Raw genomic sequence first — 25507 nt, 5'->3', positions numbered from 1 at the left:
TAGAATAAGTTAATAAAATACATAATAAGATAGAATAAAGTATACACAACCTGGGCGTCTCATGAACCAAAACAAATATGGCGTCAGTTGGTGTGAAGGGAACGATGTTTTGATAGTTAAATGTCCTTGACTCATCTGACCCTTAACAGTCCACCTATCAAACTACCAGGTGGGTGTTAACTACTTGTACTACCCTCCAGGAACTAACCCTTAACTCATCTGACCCTTAACAGACCACCTATCACACTACCAGGTGGGTGTTAACTACTTGTACTACCCTCCAGGAACTAACCCTTAACTCATCTGACCCTTAACAGACCACCTATCACACTACCAGGTGGGTGTTAACTACTTGTACTACCCTCCAGGAACTAACCCTTGACTCATCTGACCCTTAACAGACCACCTATCACACTACCAGGTGGGTGTTAACTACTTGTACTACCCTCCAGGAACTAACCCTTAACTCATCTGACCCTTAACAGACCACCTATCACACTACCAGGTGGGTGTTAACTACTTGTACTACCCTCCAGGAACTAACCCTTAACTCATCTGACCCTTAACAGACCACCTATCACACTACCAGGTGGGTGTTAACTACTTGTACTACCCTTCAGGAACTAACCCTTAACTCATCTGACCCTTAACAGACCACCTATCACACTACCAGGTGGGTGTTAACTACTTGTACTACCACCTCTAAGAACTAACCCTTGACTCATCTGACCCTTAACAGACCACCTATCACGCTACCAGGTAGGTGTTAACTACTTAATACTACCACTCCAAAGTGCCAGCTCATCTGACCCATAACAGACCACCTATCAAACTACCAGGTGGGTGTTAACTACTTGTACTACCCTCCAGGAACTAACCCTTAACTCATCTGACCCTTAACAGACCACCTATCACACTACCAGGTGGGTGTTAACTACTTGTACTACCCTCCAGGAACTAACCCTTGACTCATCTGACCCTTAACAGACCACCTATCACACTACCAGGTGGGTGTTAACTACTTATACTACCCTCCAGGAACTAACCCTTAACTCATCTGACCCTTAACAGACCACCTATCACACTACCAGGTGGGTGTTAACTACTTATACTACCCCCCAGGAACTAACCCTAACAACCTAATGACCTATAAGTGAGTGATGAGGCCTTAAACAACCTCATTTATATTAAGATGTTTTTTTTTAATGTTCCTTCTTGTAGATCTTAATTCAGTGTTTTATTTAAATTAACCACAAAACAACAACAGATCTCTTTAACCATTGTCTTAACACATTAATTATATCACCTGGGCTGTTAACATCTTCTAACCACCTCATTAACCCCTCTAGGTAATCACCACACAGGTAATTAGACTCTACAGTGTCTTAATTAACGACTTGTATCTGGTCAGGTATAGTGAAAGTCGCCTCCAGTTTTGGTTAGGTTATTTTACTGAGTTATTGTTACTTTACTGAGTTATTGTTACTTTACTGAGTTATTGTTACTTTACTAAGTTATTGTTACTGTCCTGAGGTATTGTTACTGTCCTGAGGTATTGTTACTTTACTGAGGTATTGTTACTTTACTGAGGTATTGTTACTTTACTGAGGTATTGTTACTTTACTGAGTTATTGTTACTGTCCTGAGGTATTGTTACTTTACTGAGGTATTGTTACTGTCCTGAGGTATTGTTACTGTCCTGAGTTATTGTTACTTTACTGAGGTATTGTTTCTGTCCTGAGGTATTGTTACTGTCCTGAGTTATTGTTACTTTACTGAGTTATTGTTTCTGTCCTGAGGTATTGTTACTGTCCTGAGTTATTGTTACTTTACTGAGGTATTGTTACTTTACTGAGGTATTGTTACTGTCCTGAGTTATTGTTGCTTACAGAGAGTGTGTTACTGCTATTGTTACTTTACTGAGTTGTTTCTGAGGTATTGTTACTGTCCTGAGTTATTGTTACTTTACTGAGGTATTGTTACTGTGAGTTATTGTTACTTTACTGAGGTATTGTTACTGCCCTGTTATTGTTACTTTACTGAGTTATTGTTTCTGTACTGAGTATTGTTACTGAGTTATACTGAGGTATTGTTACTGTCCTGAGGTATTGTTACTGTCCTGAGTTATTGTTACTTTACTGAGGTATTGTTTCTGTCCTGAGGTATTGTTACTGTCCTGAGTTATTGTTACTTTACTGAGTTATTGTTACTTTGCTGAGTTATTGTTACTTTACTGAGTTATTGTTACTTTACTGAGTTATTGTTACTTTACTGAGTTATTGTTACTGTCCTGAGTTATTGTTTCTGTCCTGAGTTATTGTTACTTTACTGAGTTATTGTTACTTTGCTGAGTTATTGTTACTTTACTGAGTTATTGTTACTTTACTGAGTTATTGTTACTTTACTGAGTTATTGTTTCTGTCCTGAGTTATTGTTTCTGTCCTGAGTTATTGTTACTTTACTGAGTTATTGTTACTTTACTGAGTTATTGTTACTTTACTGAGTTATTGTTACTTTACTGAGTTATTGTTACTTTACTGAGGTATTGTTACTTTACTGAGTTATTGTTACTTTACTGAGTTATTGTTTCTGTCCTGAGTTATTGTTACTTTACTGAGTTATTGTTACTTTACTGAGGTATTGTTACTTTACTGAGTTATTGTTACTGTCCTGAGGTATTGTTACTTTACTGAGGTATTGTTACTGCCCTGAGTTATTGTTACTGCCCTGAGTTATTGTTACTTTACTGAGTTATTGTTACTGTCCTGAGGTTTTGTTACTTTACTGAGGTATTGTTACTTTACTGAGTTATTGTTACTGTCCTGAGGTTTTGTTACTTTACTGAGGTATTGTTACTGTCCTGAGGTATTGTTACTTTACTGAGGTATTGTTACTGTCCTGAGGTATTGTTACTTTACTGAGGTATTGTTACTGTCCTGAGGTATTGTTACTTTACTGAGTTATTGTTACTTTACTGAGTTATTGTTACTTTACCTTAATTCTAACCTGACTCACCTAACCTAACATATTCTCATGTAATTTAACCTAAGCTAAACTTACCTGACCTAAACTAACCTAAGCTAAACTTACCTGACCTAAACTAACCTAAGCTAAACTTACCTAACCTAAACTTACCTAAGCTAAACTTACCTAACCTAATCTAATCTAAGCTAAGCTTACCAAACCTAAACTAACCTAAGCTAAACTTACCAAACCTAAACTAACCTAAGCTAAACTTACCTATCCTAATCTAATCTAAGCTAAACTTACCTAACCTAATGTACTGCATAACATTAGATGTTTTACAGTGTTGTGTTAGATGACGTTGATGATGTTGTGAATTATTGTAATGTTGCATGTGGTACTAACTTGAGCCTTTGTTCTCCTCCCGCAGCAGAGTGCACCTTGTGGCATGAGACGTTCACGCTGGGACATAAAGGGGGAACGCGAGTGTGCCAAGGACCAGTCGAGAAGATGGGGCGGTCGTTGTTCATCACAGATGGACTGGGACGTGAGTAGTGAGGCGGAGGCCCGTCCTCCCGCGTCCTCCCCCCCGCGACCCGGAGCCACGCCCTCGCCCATCGACTACAGGAGCGAGAGTCGACGTCGTCATGACGACGAGCAGGAGGGCAACGCGGCCCAGAGTTCGGCGTCGGCCTCCCGCGGTCCCCAGCAGTCCTTGATGGGTCCGCCGTCCACGCACTTCGCCACCTCCTGGCCCCTCTTGGCGGCGCCGAACGTCCTCGCGGACTCTAATCGCAGCCACCACGCTCCTCCGCCCTATGCCACACACCACCGCTGGGCGCAGGCACACCCGGGCTACTTCCAGACGGACAACGGCCAATACGCCTTTGACATGAAGTGGTGGGCCCAGCAGAAACAGTCTATGGACGCCTACCTCAGCGGTCCCAGCTGGAGAGACGACAACAAGGGCGCCCATCCCGACTCCGGCGAGCCCCAGTGGTCGTTTGGCACCCGGGTCGCAAAAAATCACAAGCGTAACGGCAACCACAGACCCGGGAGCCGCAGCCACCGCCACTCGGAGGGCGGCTACGGCGGGCAGCACGGACACGACTCCGGGTACGACCCGACGGACTTCCGCCGCAGGTCCTCCTCCCTCTCCCACCACAAGAGCAGAGACGGCGGCGGGAGGTCCGGCAGCTGCACCCACCACGCGGAGGCCGCTTACGACGGACAGAGACACGACCCGGGCTACGGTCCCGCGGATCATCGGAGGCCGCCTCCGTCCCCGCCCTACACCCACCAGAAGAACAGAGACAACTCTCACGACTCCAGAAGAAGACACCTGATGGATAAGAGGAAGACAAACCCCATCCACCATCAACCTTTCAGGGAAGCTTGGGGCAACAGTGAAGACATTACTGGCAAGGGCAGAGGCAGCAAAGGAGGCAAGAAAAACAAGACCAAACTACAGGCCGGCAAGTGCGACGCTCCCGGCGGCTACAAGTGGAGCGTACGGCCCTCCAGGGAGGACTGGTGTACGTTTAAGAGTAAAGGCAAAGAGAAGAAGACCAAGGGGGACGAGAGCTCCACCTACGCCGAGGCCGCCAAGAAGAAGGCCCTCGCGGCGGCCGCCAACAAACTGAGGAGGACGTTCCTCGCGGCCAAGAAGAAGAGCAACGAGGGAGGGGAGTGTTCGGCGGCCGAGGAGGACGATGACAGCAGAGACGACCGCCGCGCGGGAGGGACCGGAGAAGACGACGACGCCGAGGACCTGTCCATGCCCCGCCGTCACCCCAGCTGTCTCGAGTTTGACATAGACATACGCTTCAGCGCGAAGGAGTGGGCGGCCGTGGGGCGCGGCCAGGGAGGAACCGGCAACATCCTGGACGCGCCCCAGACGGCCGCATCCAGGAAGAAGCTGAGCGTCCTGCACAAGAGCGGCAGCATGGCCTGCGGGGAGGAGCAGGAGGACTCGGGCACTTACTCGGACACGGACGCCGGCAGGACGGAGACCCGCTGGTCCTCCGTGTCCTCCGCCCAGCCGTCCTCCTCCGCCTTCGCCCGCAGACGACACCTGTCGGAGAGTTCGGGGGTGATCGACCTCCGGAAACGCCCGACGGCGGGGAGCGCGGCGGCCAGGCCCGGGCCGGGACGCACGAGGTCGTGCTCCATGAGTCTGGTGGAGGGAGCCGGGGCCAGCAAGGAGGGGGGTGGAGAGTCTCGGGTCAAGCTGCACCTCATGCCTAGACTCAGGAGGTTGATGCTCAAACAACTTCTCACTATGGATAAAAAGTCACTTCAGGTAAGTGTACTGCTCACTACCTCATGGGGGTACGTTAGTTTTGTTTACATTAAGTCAAGTTAGGTTAGATTAAGTTGAGTTAGGTTAGATTAAGTTGAGTTAGGTTAGATTAAGTTGAGTCAGGTTAAATAAGCAGTCCAGTGTTTAATCATCAGCTGAAACAAATGGGTGTGTAGTCTTGAGGTGATCCTAACTGTAACTAATGATCACTATAACAGAACACAGTTAGAGAGGTAATTAACGAAGGAACTTGTTAGTGTAATAAACTAGTCACACTCACCTTCATCTACCAGACTAGAGAGAGGAGTGTGTTATATGTAAACCTCCATCTAATGAACCTGACAAACTTAACCTAACACCAAACTAACACAAATTAACACAACACTAACCTAACCTAAATTAACACTACCCTAACCTAACCTACCCTAACCTAAATTAACACTACCCTAACCTAACCTACCCTAACCTAAATTAACACTACCCTAACCTAACCTAACCTAAATAAACACTACCCTAACCTAACCTAACCTAAATAAACACTACCCTAACCTACCCTAACCCAAGCCAACATTACAGGAGCTGGTAGATGACCCCAGATCACGGAAGGCACAGTTCATGATGACTCACCTCATGTCAGAACACCGAGCGACGTTATCCCAGCGCCTCACTCAACAGCGCTTCAGGATGCCGGACACACTTGTTGATGACGAGCTACAGCTGTTAAATAGCCTGGATAACACACACCTCAACTCTCTCCCGCCTGAAGTTGTCCAGCAGGTAAACTTATCCTGCATGTGTGTGTTGACTTGACTTGTTATTATTGTAGTTATTTAGTTTACGCTTTTATTTATTCATTTATTTATTTATTTATATATTTTATTTTTTTATTTATGTACAGTGGTCCCTCGGTTAACGAACTCAATCCGTTCCAGCAGGTCGTTCGTTAACCGAAAAGTTCGTTAACCGAAACCATTGTTTCAATGGGTTTTGGGTAATTGGTTCCAGCTCACCGAAAATTGCCTAAATTCAACAAAAATGGTAGAAAAGTTCACTTACTTTGAGGTGTGTATGTAGAAGGCTCCTGGATGATGATGATGATGATGATGGGAATTAGAATGGGGGTGGAGGAGAAGGAAGAAGAGAAGGCATTGGGGTTGAAGAAGTCACCCCATGGCTTCATTTCACCCATAAAATTTTAGTTCTCTTGGTGTATTTCAAGATTATTTTCTTTAAATCAACACTGCACTGCATTATATATTGTCAATATGTAAAATATATTTCAAAATGACCAATAATTTGCTTGGAAACACAGAAAAAAAGCGTTTAGTTGAAGAGTCTCAAGCAAGATGTTACCTCCAGTGAAAACAGAGAGAGACTAACGCCTGTTTGCTGTGTTAAGAGGCTGGATGCCGCACATTAAACTAGTCACTTTACCTTCAATTATGTTCAATAATTGTTAAAATGACTAAAAAATTGAATATTAAACTTTTAAAATTATTGAATAGTATAAACTTCTTGATATTTACTAAAATAGTAAGGAATTTAAGCCCTAGAACCGATTAATGTATTGGCGGACTGATACTAAAGCTGGTTGCCCGGCCAGTGCAAGCGAAAACATGTTGAGGTCGGTTCGTAGAAATTCGTTAACCGAATTTTTGTTTGTTAACCGAATTGAAGATTCTTATGGAAGGCAGTTCGTTAACCGAGGGTCACTGTACAGTAAAAGTCCAAAAATCCGGATGCCAGAAATCCGGACCACCCGAGAATCCGGACTTTTCAAAAACGATTTTTTTTTTTTAGCGGGCATTTGTGTGCATGTGCGCATGCGTGAGCGCCACAGCTGCACAGCGACAACAAGCGACCACGTGGTCGCCACTTTAAAATGGGCAATCAAACTGTGACAACATACCGTATATACTCGTCTATAACCCCCCCTCGTTATCAGTCGACCCTGATTTTTTGACCAAGAAATCGTTAATTTATGATATTCCTCGTTTATAGTTCCACCCACGTTTTTGAGGGTAATGGAACAACAAAACCACTAAAAACGCTCTACGTCCTATAAACTGAGGCTCGCCGTGCATGAAACACAAGTGCTGAAGGCAAATTGTTTACCATTTATTATTACGACACTTTACACTGAAACCCGGGTAGTTTCAACAAAAATATTGTATATTTCCATTCAAGTATTTATTCAAGTCAATTAGGAGGGAATATTATTGAAATACAACAGTTTTTAAACTAAACCATTCGAAAAGCGATTACGGTAACATCTTTTGAACGAAAGAAAGCGAAAGTCATTGTTTTCGTCATGATTTTATCCCACTTTCCACTGTAATACGTATGTAATTTCAGGAAAAATATTACATTTCCGTGAATGTATTATATCAAGCACAGTATGAATAGAATATCATTGTAATATATCAGAATTTTAACCGAAAACTATTAAAAAAACGAGTAACATCTCAAGAACATCGGAAGCTTAGGTAAAGTCTTTTGTTTTCGTCATGTATTTTATCCTATTTTACATTGAAATACGTCACGTTTCCACAAAACTACTATTTATCTCCGAGAATATATTCATTCAGGCGCAGTTTAGGTAAAATAGACGAGTGATGTAATAGTTTTTTAACTGAAAACGATTCGAAAAACACGTACCCTCTAGCCCTGTTCAAAGAGAGGACTGGGAGAAGCTGTTTGGTGCTGCAGACGATGACAAGGAAAATGATTTTGATGGATTTTAATGAAAATATTCAGAAATATGGTATCGTAGTATTTATTCAAGTCAATTAGGATAGAATATTATTGTAATACAACAGTTTTTGAACTGAAAACCATTCGAAAAGCGATTACGGTAACATCTTTTGAACGAAAGAAAGCGAAAGTCATTGTTTTCATCACGATTTTATCCCACTTTCCACTGTAATACGTACGTTCAGCAAAAATATTACATTTCCGTGAATGCATTATATCAAGCACAGTATGAATAGAATACCATTGTAATATAACAATATTTTGAGTCCTACTCTTTCCATTTACAGAGTACTGTACAAGCCCATAATAATGGCTCCTAAAGTAGATAAACTTCGTTGTGTGAAGAGAAAGAAGAACACATTGAAATTGAGTGACAAACTTGAAATAATTAAGAAACTAGATCGTGGTGTGAGCAATACTGTTCTAATGGAAACATACGACATTGGAAAGTCTACAATTTATGATATATAAAAGGCAAAGAATAAAATTTAGAATTCACAGCTTTTTCATTAAAACTGCTCGTTTTGATAAATGAAGCATGCTATATTTGCAAATGAATAAACTATCAAAATGTACCTGTTCATTTCTTCTTTATTCTTCATTAAATTTGAATTTTAAAAGTACTGCCTGAGAATCCGGAAAATCCGAAAATCCGGACCGACCCAATCCCCAAGCAGTCCGGATTTTTGGACTTCTACTGTATTTCATTTTTATTGTTTTATTTTTTTTTTTTTTTTTTTTTTTATTTATTTAGTTTTCTTTAGTTTTTATTTATTTAGGTTTATTTATGTTGAAGCAATGAAGGCCATCCTCGTATACAGAGATTTTATTTATTTTAAATTTTTTGTTGTATTTCTTAAAAAAAATTGTATGGGAATGATCTCTCTCTCTCTCTCTCTCTCTCTCTCTCTCTCTCTCTCAAAAATAAATCACGGACTGTTTCTGTCAATAACGGGGAAATTAATGTTGTTGTTTTTGTTTTAGGTTCGGGAAATCTTGGCGCTGGAACAGAACGGCAACAGTCGGGCGTGGGAAGAGGTGTCTCTCTCCCTCAGTGACCTCCTTAACGCTGACTCTGACCCCGACCTGGACTGTCAGATCATATCACCTCCCCCCCGCGACCCGGCCTCCACCATCACCATCCACGACTCGGATTCGGAGATGGAAGATCTGATTCACGGAGACAGCGAACAGGAGGAGGACGATCACGAACGAGGGGGCGGAGAGCACGAGGAGGACGAAGAACAGGAGGACGAGGAGGAAAATGAAGATGAGGAGGAGGTGGAGGAGGAGGAAGAGGAAGAGGAAGAGGAGGAGCGAGTACAGCACCAGGTTTCAGTATCTCCGGTGACGGCGGAGACCGGCGACTCCAGACCTCCCATAGGCAAGAGAGAACCTCCGACGCCTCCCACCGGCAACAAACCTGCGGGCGCTCCTCTGCAGATGTTGCCTCCGATCTCCGTAGAAGTCCCGCTGTGCGTCATGGAGACCCTAGCCAGTGGCCCCAGCAGCACCAGAGAGCTAGGTAGCCAGGTCTCCGATGCCACACTCAACCTGATGGGTTCTGGCCAGCCTCCGTTAAGTGACCAGAGACCAGGGGGTGAAAACATCCCTGGACCTAGTTCAATACTGCTGGCCCCTGCAAGGTTAAAGGTCAGTTCAACATAGTGACAGTACAAAAGGTAGTGGGGAGAAGGTCATACTACAGGCCAGTTCAACATAGTGACAGTACAAAAGGTAGTGGGGAGAAGGTCATACTACAGGCCAGTTCAACATAGTGACAGTACAAAAGGTAGTGGGGAGAAGGTCATACTACAGGCCAGTTCAACATAGTGACTGTACAAAAGGTAGTGGGGAGAAGGTCATACTACAGGCCAGTTCAACAAGTGACAACAGTGGGGAGAAGGTCATGACAGTACAAAAAGGTAGTGGGGAGAAGGTCATACTATAGCCAGTCTAACATAGTGACAGTATGTAAAGGTAGTGGGGAGAAGGTCATACTACAGGCCAGTTCAACAAGTGACTGTACAAAAGATAGTGGGGAGAAGGTCATACTACAGGCCAGTTCAACACAGTGACTGTACAAAAGGTAGTGGGGAGAAGGTCATACTACAGGCCAGTTCAACATAGTGACAGTACAAAAGGTAGTGGGGAGAAGGTCATACTACAGGCCAGTTCAACATAGTGACAGTACAAAAGGTAGTGGGGAGAAGGTCACACTACAGGCCAGTTCAACATAGTGACAGTACAAAAGGTAGTGGGGAGAAGGTCATACTACAGGCCAGTTCATGACTGCAAAAGGTAGTGGGGAGAAGGTCATACTACAGGCCAGTTCAACAGAGTAGTGACTGGTAAATAAAAAAGGTAGTGGGGGAGAAGGTCATACTACAGGCCAAAGGTTCAAGAGCAGGACAGTACAAAAGGTAGTGGGGGAGAAGGTCATACTACAGGCCAGTTCAACATATAGTGACAGTACAAAAGGTAGTGGGGAGAAGGTCATACTACAGGCCAGTTCAACATAGTGACTGTACAAAAGGTAGTGGGGAGAAGGTCATACTACAGGCCAGTTCAACATAGTGACTGTACAAAAGGTAGTGGGGAGAAGGTCATACTACAGGACAGTTCAACATAGTGACTGTACAAAAGGTAGTGGGGAGAAGGTCATACTACAGGACAGTTCAACATAGTGACAGTACAAAAGGTAGTGGGGAGAAGGTCATACTACAGGCCAGTTCAACATAGTGACAGTATAAAAGGTAGTGGGGAGAAGGTCATACTACAGGCCAGTTCAACATAGTGACTGTACAAAAGGTAGTGGGGGAGGTCATACTACAGGCCAGTTCAACATAGTGACAGTACAAAAGGTAGGGGAGAAGGTCATACTACAGGCCAGTCTAACATAGTGACAGTACAAAAGGTAGTGGGGAGAAGGTCATACTACAGGCCAGTTCAACATAGTGACAGTACAAAAGGTAGCGGGGAGAAGGTCATACTACAGGCCAGTTCAACATAGTGACTGTACAAAAGGTACAGGCCAGTTCAACATATGACAGTACAAAGGTAGGAGAAGGTCATACTACAGGCCAGTTCAACAGTGACTGTACAAAAGGTAGTGGAGAAGGTCATACTACAGGCCAGTTCAACATAGTGACTGTACAAAAGGTAGTGGGGAGAAGGTCATACTACAGGCCAGTTCAACATAGTGACTGTACAAAAGGTAGTGGGGAGAAGGTCATACTACAGGACAGTTCAACATAGTGACTGTACAAAAGGTAGTGGGGAGAAGGTCATACTACAGGACAGTTCAACATAGTGACTGTACAAAAGGTAGTGGGGAGAAGGTCATACTACAGGCCAGTTCAACATAGTGACAGTACAAAAGGTAGTGGGGAGAAGGTCACACTACAGGCCAGTTCAACATAGTGACTGTACAAAAGGTAAGATTGACTGGGAGTGAATACACTGGTTGATTACAAGTTGTTGATAATTTTTACAATGGTTGGGACTGGGCTGTTCTTATAGCGATCAGTTCGTGCTCGTTTGGGCTGGATGCGGTTGTGGTGTCGAACAGCAATTCTCGGGCGAGGGATCTCAGGTGGTAGTAGGAGCCGGTGTCGAGGATGGTGTAGAAGCTTCTTACCAAATTTGTAGATGAGGTCGTGGTGATGGTCAGAGAGGGTCAGTATGTTGAGCGCTTCTTGATATGGGAAGAGGAGCAGTAACATGGTTGGGTGTGACAGGTTGTTAAGGCCATGTTATTAAGATAGTTAGGTTGTTAAGGCCATGTTAATAAGATAGGTTGTTAAGGCCATGTTATTAAGATAGTTAGGTTATTAAGGCCATGTTATTCAGATAGTTAGGTTGTTAAGGCCATGTTGTTAAGATAGTCAGGTTGTTAAGGCCATGTTATTAAGATAGTTAGGTTGTTAAGGCCATGTTATTAAGATAGTTAGGTTGTTAAGGCCATGTTATTAAGATAGTTAGGTTGTTAAGGCCATGTTATTAAGATAAGTTGTTAAGACCCTGTTGTTAAGATATGTTGTTAAGGCCATGTTGTTAAGATAGTCAGGTTGTTAAGGCCATGTTATTAAGATAGTTAGGTTGTTAAGGCCATGTTATTAAGATAGTTAGGTTGTTAAGGCCATGTTATTCAGATAGTTAGGTTGTTAAGGCCATGTTGTTCAGATAATTAGGTTGTTAAGGCCATGTTATTCTGATAGTTAGGTTGTTAAGGCCATGTTGTTCAGATAGTTAGGTTGTTAAGGCCATGTTATTAAGATAGTCAGGTTGTTAAGGCCATGTTGTTAAGATAGTCAGGTTGTTAAGGCCATGTTGTTAAGATAGTTAGGTTGTTAAGGCCATGTTGTTAAGATAGTCAGGTTGTTAAGGCCATGTTGTTAAGATAGTTAGGTTGTTAAGGCCATGTTGTTAAGTTAGTCAGGTTGTTAAGATAGTCAGGTTGTTAAGGCCATGTTATTAAGATAGTTAGGTTGTTAAGGCCATGTTATTCAGATAGTTAGGTTGTTAAGGCCATGTTATTAAGATAGTCAGGTTGTTAAGGCCATGTTGTTAAGATAGTCAGGTTGTTAAGGCCATGTTGTTAAGATAGTTAGGTTGTTAAGGCCATGTTGTTAAGATAGTCAGGTTGTTAAGGCCATGTTGTTAAGATAGTTAGGTTGTTAAGGCCATGTTGTTAAGTTAGTCAGGTTGTTAATAGAGAGTTGTTCACCAGGTTAAGGAAGAGCGTCCATCACCCATCAGTGAGTGCGGACTGTGTATGCACAACCCACGGACTCCTCACACCTCAGAGTGCGTGTACCCCTACGGTCTGGCTCCCCCGTCACCGGTGCCCCTGATGCCCAGCCCGCCACGACCACTGGGCACCACACCGCCCCAGAGACCAGTCCCTCACCTACCTACTGCCCAGCACCCACCACCACCTGCCGTCCCACTCTCATCCACTCACTACCAGAGATCTATCAAGCAGGAGAAGTGTGATGGTCAGTACAGCTGCTGCCATCAGTCTTTACCAATAATAGAATCTCTCTCTCTCTCTCTCTCTCTCTCTCTCTCTCTCTCTCTCTAATTATTAACATTGATCAATATTATTATGTTTTATAATTTATGTTGGGTTATTTACTCCAAAGGTCAAATTAATATAAAGCAGTGAACCATACAGTATATTGTAGGTGTAAACCAGCTTCTTATACCTGTTCTATATACAGTGGTCCCTCGGTTAACGAACACAATCCGTTCCAGCAGGTTGTTCGTTAACCGAAACCATTGTTTCAATGGGTTTTTGGGTAATTGGTTCCAGCTCACCGAAAATTGCCTAAATTCAACAAAAATGGTAGAAAAGTTCACTTACTCTGAGGTGGGTATGTAGAAGGCTCCTGGATGATGATGATGATGTGCATTTGAAGTGGGAGGTGGAGGAGGAGGAAGAAGAGAAGGCATTGGGGTGGAAGAGAAGTCACCCCATGGCACCATTTCACCCATAAAATTTTAGTTCTCTTGGTGTATTTCTAGATTATTTTCTTTAAATCAACACTGCACTGCATTATATATTGTCAATATGTAAAATATATTTCAAAATGACCAATAATTTGCTTGGAAACACAGAAAAAAAGTGTTTAGTTGAAGAGTCTCAAGCAAGATGTTACCTCCAGTGAAAACAGAGAGAGACTAACGCCTGTCTGGTGTGTTAACAGGCTGGATGGCACGCCAGAAACTAGTTTCTTTACCTTCAATTATGTTCAATAATTGTTAAAATGACTAAAAAAGTTAATATTTAACTTTTAATATTATTGAATAGTATAAACTTCTTGATATTTACTAAAATAGTAAGGAATTTAAGCCCTAGAACCGATTAATGTATTGGCGGACTAATACTAAAGCTGGTTGACCGGCCAGTGCAAGCGAAAACATGTTGAGGTCGGTTCGTAAGAAATTCGTTGACCGAATTTTTGTTCGTTAACCGAATTTAAGAATCTTATGGGAGGCATTTCGTTAACCTAGGCATTCGTTAACCGAGGGACCACTATACTGTATTATACTATACTGTACTGTACTGTATGTGTATTAATTACTGTACTTAATGTCCTTTATGTTCTCCACAGATTCATATCTCAAGTATGAACATGTAAAGCGACCGTCCTCAGAAGAGCGTCCCAAGAACCCTGCTCCTCCTGACGCCCTGCCGTCGGATCCCTCGGTGCTTCACTCCATCCCTCACCTCAGACCGCTCATATTCTCTCCCGACGACGACTTCCCCGATCCTCCCCGGCCGCCCCCGCCGCCGCCCCCGCAGTTCAGTCCGCGCATTAAGGTAGAGCGTCACACCCCTGTCCAGTTTATGTGCTGCTGCATGAGGAACGAGTGCGAGCGCAGCAGCACGCACAGTGCCGAGATGCGGCCACCGTCACGACGCAACGGAACAACCCCGCAGCCCACGACGGAGAGGAGACCCACGCCTCACGTGTACAAAATGGAACCCCCGTCCCCCTGTGCCTCGCGGGCCAGAACCCCGCACCAGAGTCTTCCCGGCCACTTTGCTCCGCCGGCTTCTCCGCGCGCCGGGGCCTCCGACACGAGAGTGACCGTCGGCGTGCAGACGGAGAAGGAGCGGCCCCTCCCCCCCTGCGACCAAGGTGGCAACAACAACAACAACAATAAAAGACAATACGTTCCTAACCTGAGTCTGGCCAGAAGCGTGACTCCATTAGTGACCATCAAGGTGGACCAGAGTACCAGCACCGACGACCTAGGAGGAGTGTGGGAGCAGCGGGGCAAGAGTAGAGGTAAAGGCTGGTGGTGGCACAGAACGGGTCGACCCAGAAACCATCTCAGTCAGCTCACCTCAATATCAAACTCCTTAAGTGATTTTGAGTTCAGTCAAGATACAGGAATTGCTCTACAACAGATGATGGTCTTCAGCGAACAGGAGACAGAGTTCGTCCGTCACCTGGAAAACATCGACCAGGAGATACACGAACTGATGAGAGAGAAGAAGCGCATGACGGAGGAGCTGGGACGGCTGCAGCACCTCCGTATAGGGAAGCTGCAGCAGCTGGTGAAGCAGGGCGGCGCGACGGTGCCGAGGGGCGAACCTCCGGCATTGAGAGGACCCTGCGGCGGCGACCCGAGGACCCGTCGCGACTCCAGTTCCGACGGCGGCGACCCCGCGGATGCCGGTAACTCCACCGCCACGTACAACATCGAAAACATCTCCCTTCGGTACGGCGTGTCCAAAGAGGACGTGCGGGTGCAGTCCACGACGGACAACGCCTCGGTCGTCTCGTCGTCTCAGGAAAAAGGTCCGAGGGTTCGCTCCTTCAGCTTCTCTCACACGTCGTCCAACGACTCCAGCAACGAATCTCAGTCCGTGAGAAGACAGAGATGTACCTCCACATGTCACTCTCCGGGTAGTAGAAGTCACAAGTCCAAAGAAACTCTCCAGATCACCTACCTGGGACCCATTAATCCCAACGAAGAATTTTATCAACAGATAGCGAGTAACATCCACAAACTGCAGCGGTCCATATCTAACACCGACTCGGAGACGGACAACGACGCCAAGGTCCCGGAGGCTCCCGTTGAGAGTTCCGAGGCCAACGCCTTCTACCGGGAAGATGCGCGAGAGGCGACGAGCAGAAACAGAAGCGACTCCGTCTCCAGCTCCGCCGAAGGCGACGTAGAGAGCGAAGTGGCGGTGGACCGCGACGAAGAGGAGAGACACGGGCGACACATGTCCACCGACGACGGTGAAGACGTAGTGGACTCCTCCCAACGGCCGGACAAGATGGACAACGAGTCTTCACGGGGAGAGAGCGAAGAACTGTCATTAGATAAACCGCGGGAGGAGGAGAGCGAACGACTCGACCGTAGAGGAACAGTTGACAGAGAACTCCAGAGAGAAGGAGAGGAACTGGAGTGTTCCCGGGGCCCGGGTTCCTCCGAGTCCGGTCGGGAACCCTCGTCCGCCAAAACCTTCCCGGACAGATCCCCGCCCGAGACGTGTCGGAAATACGGGTCTTCGGGGGCAAACCGCCGGGCGCGGTCGCCCCGGACGTACCGGGACCCCGGCGCCGCGGAGTCCAACGCAACCCGACGGGAACCGACGCCGGCCGAAACGTCGCGGACGACGAGCTTTGGGGAGACGAGCCGGACGACGGACAAGGAGGAGTTTGTGGCGACCCCCAGAAAGAGCTGTTCGTCCTCCCCCTCCTCGTCCCCGGACGGTCAGAAGTCGAGAAACTCCTCCGGCGAACACTGCCACGCCTTGAGGTCGACCTCGGGGGAACACTGCTACAGCTTGAGGTCGAGAGGACCGCCCAGCAAGATCAAACACAAGCCGCCGGGCAGCGCAGAGACCAATAACGACTCGCCGGACGAGAACTCCAACAAGACCGCGCCGGAGAAGATCGAGAAGGTCGGAGAAGAGGACCACGCGGACGACGAGAGGGAGAGGGAGGACGAGGACTTCCGGATATCGCCCAACCCGGAGGGCACGGAGGAGGGCGGAGAAGAGAAGAAGAGAAAACGCAAACGCAAGACCAAGAGACACAGAGTAAACAAGAGGAAGAAGAAGAAACTGCCGGAGAAGAGCGACAAGTCCTCCCCCGCCGGCAGGAAGTTGCCGGCCGCGTCCTCGACCGACGGCTCCCTCGCCACTCCCGGGAAAGACGCTGCGGAGAACGGCATCGACGCGGACGAGGCGATGGAGAGTTCCGGAGACGAGCACGTGTTTGTCAACCCCCCGGCCCATGGCTGTGCTGTCCTGGACATTAAGGTAAAGTGACTTATGGTTAATAGTATAACATATAATAACAACATATGATTAGTAATGTAACATAACACATCATTATTTTCTGGATACAGTTATGTCTCCTTATCCGGGTCAATTGGTGCTGAACACTTCCGGGAATGACAGATTTCTGGGTAACGAGACGACTCTCAAACCCGGAAAAAACTCTGCAATCCCCAGAATTTTCCGGATGTCGGGAAAATTTTCCAGAAAACTCCGGCTTTGGGAACGATTTTCCAAGAAAATTTCAATTCCGGCCATCGGAGAGTTCCGGGTTTGATGGATATCCCGGCTAACGGAGATGTTACTGTAATTCTCCTGTGGCTTTACACTCTGGTAATATTCATTGTATTCTAGAACCTCAACACAACGCCAAAAAAAAATTATTGGACACTGTGTGGTGCTCCTGACCGCCCGCTGTTCACCAGAGGTCCAATACAGTCTATATAAAAGACCGGGATAATTAGCATCAGTTCGGACGATTTGTGTGTGTAAGAGTGTGTGTGTGTGTAAGAGTGTGTGTGTGTGTGTGTGTGTGTGACGGAGAGATGTTACCATATCAGAATTTTGAAGTGTGTGAGGTGAAGGTGATACAGTAATGACAGTTAAGGGTTAATGGTGTACAATATTTACACCAGTTAAGGGTTAATGGTGTACAATATTTACACCAGTTAAGGGTTAATGGTGTACAATATTTACACCAGTTAAGGGTTAATGGTGTACAATATTTACACCAGTTAAGGGTTAATGGTGTACAATATTTACACCAGTTAAGGGTTAATGGTGTACAATATTTACACCAGTTAAGGGTTAATGGTGTACAATATTTTCACCAGTTAAGGGTTAATGGTGTACAATATTTACACCAGTTAAGGGTTAATGGTGTACAATATTTACACCAGTTAAGGGTTAATGGTGTACAATATTTACACCAGTTAAGGGTTAATGGTGTACAATATTTACACCAGTTAAGGGTTAATGGTGTACAATATTTACACCAGTTAAGGGTTAATGGTGTACAATATTTTCACACCAGTTAAGGGATAATGGTGTACAATATTTACACCAGTTAAGGGTTAATAGTGTACAATATTTACACCAGTTAAGGGTTAATGGTGTACAATATTTACACCAGTTAAGGGATAATGGTGTACAATATTTACACCAGTTAAGGGTTAATAGTGTACAATATTTACACCAGTTAAGGGTTAATAATGTACAATATTTACACCAGTTAAGGGTTAATGGTGTACAATATTTACACCAGTTAAGGGTTAATAGTGTACAATATATACACCAGTTAAGGGTTAATGGTGTACAATATTTACACCAGTTAAGGGTTAATAATGTACAATATTTACACCAGTTAAGGGTTAATGGTGTACAATATTTACACCAGTTAAGGGTTAATAGTGTACAATATTTTCACCAGTTAAGGGTTAATGGTGTACAATATTTACACCAGTTAAGGGTTAATAGTGTACAATATTTACACCAGTTAAGGGTTAATGGTGTGCAATATTTTCACCAGGTTGTTGGAGACTTCGTGGTGACGGCATCAAGTGATGGCACCGCCAGATGCTACGACATGGCGTCGGGTCGGGTCATGACCTCATACGTCGACCACACGGACATAGTGACCTGCGTCGGGGTGGTCGGCAAGCCTGGCTTTAGTCCCGAGTCGCCGGAATTTCAGGTGGTGACCGGGTCGGCCGACAAGACCATGTGTATATTCAACGGCAGGGTAACGAGTCTTTCCTTACACTGTGTTTGTTTATTTAGGCCTACGTTACTTTTGTTTAGGCCTATGTTGTCTGTACTGTATGTGATTGTTTGTCATAAATCATGCGAAGAAACTGCCTTAAAACAGTTGATATTGATTTATTTACAAGTTGGTGTGGACTGTACGACGCTCTGTAATAACCGCCACACAGTTGCCTTCGCCTCTAACAGTGTTATTCCCTCTCGGTGATCCGTGGTAGACGGGAGAAGTGAAACAGAGATGTGACGTCGGGGAGGGAGTTCGCTGCCTAGACATATCCTGGGGTCAAGTGTTCCTGGGTACTGAAGGAGGGTGTGGTGCCAGATGGAACTTTAAGGTGAGGAAAGGTACAGGTGTGTGTGTGTGTGTGTGTGTGTGTGTGTGTGTGTGTGTGCGCGCGCGTGTGTGCGCGCGCGTTGTAAGAAGGTAAGAAATGAATGAATAACAAATGAGAAAAAAATCGCAACTAAACCATAATTCTAATTGAGACATAGTTAATAATTATACATTTTTTTTTCGTGATGAATTATATTATACAAGTCTTGTGCTTTGTTGGTGATAAAACGAACCAATTAACCCCCCCACCCCCCACCCGCACCCCCAGGACAAAGGTGTAACTGAGATGGTACAGTACTGCGGCAAAGCTCTCACTAGCCTGAAGGCCATGACAGAGGGAGGGAGGCGCGTGCTGCTGGTGGCGGCCAAGACGACTCCTCTTATGATCCGGGACGCTATGTCTGGTGAGTGTAGAAAGGGTGATGGTGTGTAAGTGTAAAATGAACCTAACCTAACCAAACCTAACCAAACCAAACCCAACCTAACCAAAACCAAACCTAACCTAACCTTAAGTAAATCCACCAATAAGAGGATTCGTGTCTAATGTAAATATGTGTTTGCCGCAGGTTTGTTTTTACGGACGCTGGAACACATACAACTGACAGTGTACGCAACGGTCTCGCATGGGGGACTACTGTACACCGGCGGGTCAAACAAGGCCATTGTCTACTATGACTTTACGGTGAGCGTCGTTTGATCGTTAAGCTAGCTAATTAATGTACCTTATTTGGGTGTGGCCATCGGCATTGTTATTGTTGTCGTCATCGTTATTTGCCGCTACTGTCACCACTGCCATCGTTACCACCACCATAATTATTACCATTATTATCACCACCATCATCACCACTATCTACACTGTAGACTCTTTCACCTGACCTCTTGATAATTACTGTACCAAATTATTTTCAATTCCTTCCTTCCTTCCTTCCTTCCTTCCTTCCTTCCTTCAGTGAAATCAGTCAACTCTTTCTCTAAACCTGGTGAAATCTCTTACAGTTAGGATTAATCCCCTTCACCCACCATCCTCACACTTCACTATGGCCACCATCCTCACACTTCACTATGGCCACCATCCTCACACTTCACTATGGCCACCGTCCTCACACTTCACTATGGCCACCATCCTCACACTTCATTATGGCCACCATCCTCACACTTCATTATGGCCACCATCCTCACTAACAATGTCCACCGTCCTCACTAACGATGGCCACTCCTTGCTAACAGCCGTCACAAATTACCAGACATAAACTAACGCTCGTTTCTCCTTCACAGACGGGCAACAGTCGGGGTCACTTGGCGAGCGAGGCGGACGTCTCTTGTCTCAGCATCTACAAGGGGCGGTTAATTGCCACTTGTTATGATGGACTCGTTAGAATATTCTGCCTGGCTGTGAGTTCCCTCCAATAATACTCTCTCTCTTAAATTATTCTACTGTATTATGTAACAAATTCTGTAATGTAATTTTGGATAACACACTTCACATTTTTTTATATAAGTCATGACACCACAAGTATGTTTTAGTTGTTATAAACGATAACTTCGAGCGAACACACACACACACACACACACACACACACACACACACACACACACACACACAAACAAGTTTAATACATCTGGGTCATATAGCCTATGTCTCTACCAGCATAATAGTCATAATAGTAGTAATAATAATAGTAGTACTGAGAAATTAATCATTGTGTGTTTCAATAATTATAATACATTCATACAGTATATGTCGGCGTATAAGACGGAATTTGAACCTTAAAAAATCAGCCTCAACTTAGGGGTCGTCTTAAACGCCGGGTATAAAGTCCGCACCTCTACATCCTGTGGTTTAGTGGCGATGGAGAACAACGTAAAACACTCGCCTTAATCCAACGGTCCTACCGCTAATTATTTTCTGCTGAAACTTACGCTTGGGAAGCTGGATTAAAAATAAGATTACCGGTATATTAAAATAATAAAAATGTATTATAAACCCGTCTAACAAACCGTAAATAACAACTTAATAAACGCAGGTATCATCGAGCACCTCCTGCCATTTGCTACTGCCGCCGAAGTAAACAAACGGCCAGTCCTACCGATCGTCTCGCGAAGCAAGTTTATAAATTAAATATAATACCTGCAGTGTTGCCTACAAATAAATCAGTAAATCCATTTCAAGTACAGTACAGCGGTCCCTCGGTTAACGACCACAAGTCGTTCCAGAAGGTTGCTCGTTAACCGAAACCATTGTTTCAATGGGTTTTTGGGTAATTGGTTCCAGCTCACCGAAAATTACATATAAACTAAAAATAAATGCAGTAAAGTACACTTACTTTGAGGTGTGTATGTAGAAGGTTCCTGATTGATGATGATGATGATGGGAATTAGAATGGGGGTGGAGGAGAAGGGAGAAGAGAAGTCACCCCATGCCGCCATTTCACCCATAAAATTTTAGCTCTCTTGGTGTAATTCAAGATTATTTTCTTTAAATCAACACTGCACTGCATTATATATTGTCAATATGTAAAATATATTTCAAAATGACCAATAATTTGACTGGAAACACAGAAAAAAACATTTATGTTAGAGAGAGTCTGAAGCAAGATGTAACCTCCACTGAAAAGACACAGAGACTGACGCCTGTATGGTGTGTTGACAGGCTGTTTGGTGCGCTAAAAACTGGTTTCCCTGTACTTAAATTATGTTAAATAATTGTTAAAATGACTAAAAATTTTAATATACCGTATATACTCGTGTGTAGTTCGAGTTTTTAAGACCAAATTTTTAGGCAAAAAATTGGGGGTCGACCTCTACATGGGTAATAGTTTTGTTAGGTTGAACCCGTGCATGATAGGACGGGCGAGGAGCAACTGTTGACATGAAAAATATTTACCATTTACTGCCAGTAAACAATAGAAATGTAAAATATGTACCAATTAGTAATGAAAAGTTGTGCAGTTCCTTCAGCAGATGAAGCTCACCAACTTACAATAGGCTAAATTACCTTACAACATGCTTTCAGTAGTCTATGTTGAAGTTCTTAGCACAGGCTAACTTATCATGTCATATACGGTATCACAGTACTCATTGATCTACAAAAATTACCAGTAATAAAAACCTTTTCGATATTTCACACTTAATACAATACCCGGTAATCCACCTCAACCTCATATTGTTTACAACGATGCACGACGCACCACCAGCTGTTGAGTATCACGGTACACGTGTTTATCGAATGGTTTTCAGTTAAAAAAAAACTGTTGTATTACAATAATATTCTATTCTAATTGACTTGAATAAATACTTGAATGGAAGTATACAATATTTTTGCGGAAACTACCCGCGTTTCAGCGTAAAGTGTCGTAATAATGGTAAACAATTTGCCTTCGGCGCTCAGTGTTTCAGGCACAGCGAACCTCAGTTTATAGGACGTAGTGTTTTTAGTGAAGGTTTTGCTGTTCCATTACCCTCAAAAACTTGGGTCGACCTACAAACGAGGCATATCATAAATTAATGATTTCTTGGTCAAAAAATCAGGGTCGACCTATAAACAAGGTAGAATTACTGTATAGACGAGTATATACGGTAAGACTTTTAAAATTATTGAATAGTACAAACTTCTTGATATTTACTAAAATTGTAAAGAATTAAAACCCTAGAACCGATTACTGTATTGGCGGACTAATACGACAGCTAGTGTGCAAGCGAAAACACGTTGAGGGACGCTCGTAAGGAGTTAGTTAATCGAGGGAATGCTCGTTAACCGAAGTTAAAAATATTATGGGAGGTAACTCGTTAAGCAAAATCTCGTTAACCGGGGCGCTCGTTAACCGAGGGATCACTGTAAATGGTCAAATTTTACTCGACACCGATGTTAGTTCCAGAAGACGCCTAAGCGACGTCAATGGTGTTTACACTACACCGGCTGATGCCATTACTTGAAGTTAATTGGCCTTATATTAAATAACCAAGGATGTGTTCCTTAGCAGTGTGTTTAACAGCATCACTCAGTGGGATGGTTGGTAAAGGACTACTGGAGCGGTAAGCTCCCAGTGGTCAGTGTCACATTTGGGGGTCGTCTTATACACCCCGTGGCCTTGTACACCGACATATACTGTAGTAATAATAATAACACTGTAATACTAATAATAACAACACTGTAATACTAATAACAACAACACTGTAATACTAATAACAACAACACTGTAATACTAATAATAACAACACTGTAATACTAATAATAACATCACTGTAATACTAATAATAACAACACTGTAATACTAATAATAACAACACTGTAATACTAATAATAACATCACTGTAATACTAATAATAACAACACTGTAATACTAATAATAACAACACTGTAATACTAATAATGACAACGCTGTAATACTGTAATAACAACACTGTATTACTAATAATAACAACATATGTACTAATAATAACAACACTGTAATACTAATAATAACAACACTGTAATACTAATAATAACAACACTGTAATACTAATAATAACATCACTGTAATACTAATAATAACAACACTGTAATACTAATAATAACAACACTGTAATACTAATAATAACAACACTGTAATACTAATAATGACAACACTGTAATACTAATAACAACAACACTGTAATACTAATAATAACAACACTGTAATACTAATAATAACAACACTGTAATACTAATAATAACAACACTGTAACACTAATAATAACAACACTGTAACACTAATAATAACAACACTGTAATACTAATAATAACAACACTGTAATACTAATAACAACAACACTGTAATACTAATAATAACAACACTGTAATACTAATAATAACAACACTGTAATACTAATAATAACAACACTGTAATACTAATAATAACAACACTGTAATACTAATAATAACAACACTGTAATACTAATAATAACAACACTGTAATACTAATAATAACAACACTGTAATACTAATAATAACAACACTGTAATACTAATAATAACAACACTGTAATACTAATAATAACAACACTGTAATACTAATAATAACAACACTGTAATACTAATAATAACAACACTGTAATACTAATAATAACAACACTGTAATACTAATAATAACAACACTGTAATACTAATAATAACAACACTGTAATACTAATAATAACAACACTGTAATACTAATAATAACAACACTGTAATACTAATAATAACAACACTGTAATACTAATAATAACAACACTGTAATACTAATAATAACAACACTGTAATACTAATAATAACAACACTGTAATACTAATAATAACAACACTGTAATACTAATAATAACAACACTGTAATACTAATAATAACAACACTGTAATACTAATAATAACAACACTGTAATACTAATAATAACAACACTGTAATACTAATAATAACAACACTGTAGTACTAATAATAACAACACTGTAGTACTAATAATAACAACACTGTAATACTAATAATAACAACACTGTAATACTAATAATAACAACACTGTAATACTAATAATAACAACACTGTAATACTAATAATAACAACACTGTAATACTAATAATAACAACACTGTAATACTAATAATAACAACACTGTAGTACTAATAATAACAACACTGTAATACTAATAACAACAACACTGTAATACTAATAATAACAACACCGTAATACTAATAACAACACCGTAATACTAATAATAATAACACTGTAATACTAATAATAACAACACTGTAATACTAATAATAACAACACTGTAATATTAATAATAACAACACTGTAATACTACTAATAACAACACTGTAATACTAATAATAACAACACTGTAATACTACTAACAACACTGTAATACTAATAACAACACTGTAATACTAATAACTACACTGTAATACTAATAATAACAACACTGTAATACTAATAATAACAACACTGCAATACTAATAATAACAACACTGTAAATACCACACAACAACACCGTAATGTCAATAACAACAACACCGTAATACTAATAATAACAACACTAATATTAATAATAACAACACTGTAATACTAATACTAAATAAATACTGTAATACCAATAATAACAACACTGTAATACTAATAATAACAACACTGTAATACTAATAATAACAACACTGTAATACTAATAATAACAACACTGTAATACTAATAATAATAACACTGTAATACTAATAATAACAACACTGTAATACTAATAATAACAACACTGTAATACTAATAATAACAACACTGTAATACTAATAATAACAACACTGTAATACTAATAATAACAACACTGTAATACTAATAATAACAACACTGTAATACTAATAATAACAACACTGTAATACTAATAATAACACTGTAATATTAATAATAACAACACTGTAATACTAATAATAACTACACTGTAATACTAATAATAACAACACTGTAATACTAATAATAACAACACTGTAATACTAATAATAACAACACTGTAATACTAATAATAACAACACTGTAATACTAATAATAACAACGCTGTAATATTAATAATAACAACACTGTAATACTAATAATAACAACACTGTAATACTAATAAT

At 42.2% G+C, this 25507-nt stretch overlaps 1 protein-coding gene across 1 annotated transcript; it reads left to right on the top strand.

The window, feature by feature from the left end:
- Nucleotides 1-819: 819 nt before the first annotated feature.
- Nucleotides 820-20362, top strand: LOC121856420. The gene is made up of 11 exons (XM_042352018.1): nt 820-839; nt 3395-5266; nt 5843-6043; nt 9005-9673; nt 12753-13020; nt 14140-16811; nt 18358-18570; nt 18809-18925; nt 19193-19328; nt 19491-19606; nt 20200-20362. Exons 2-11 carry the CDS (start codon nt 3413-3415, stop codon nt 20332-20334), a joined length of 6381 nt encoding a protein of 2126 aa, XP_042207952.1. The 5' UTR covers nt 820-839; nt 3395-3412; the 3' UTR covers nt 20335-20362.
- The last annotated feature ends 5145 nt before the right edge of the window (nt 20363-25507 follow it).

The sequence above is a fragment of the Homarus americanus genome, unplaced genomic scaffold (assembly GCF_018991925.1).
Source record: "Homarus americanus isolate GMGI-L3 unplaced genomic scaffold, GMGI_Hamer_2.0 scaffold34664, whole genome shotgun sequence".
NCBI lineage: Eukaryota > Metazoa > Arthropoda > Malacostraca > Decapoda > Nephropidae > Homarus > Homarus americanus.
The sequence above is the reverse complement of the archived record's forward strand: the minus strand, read 5'-3'. Positions and strand labels throughout refer to the sequence as shown.

Bases quoted from the DNA above. Each gene is read 5' to 3' on its own strand.
- LOC121856420 (XM_042352018.1), top strand. From the start codon at position 3,413: ATGAGACGTTCACGCTGGGACATAAAGGGGGAACGCGAGTGTGCCAAG. The intron at 13,021-14,139 runs GTCAGTACAGCT...TGTTCTCCACAG, and splicing joins CAAGCAGGAGAAGTGTGATG to ATTCATATCTCAAGTATGAA. The intron at 18,571-18,808 runs GTAACGAGTCTT...GATCCGTGGTAG, and splicing joins TGTGTATATTCAACGGCAGG to ACGGGAGAAGTGAAACAGAG.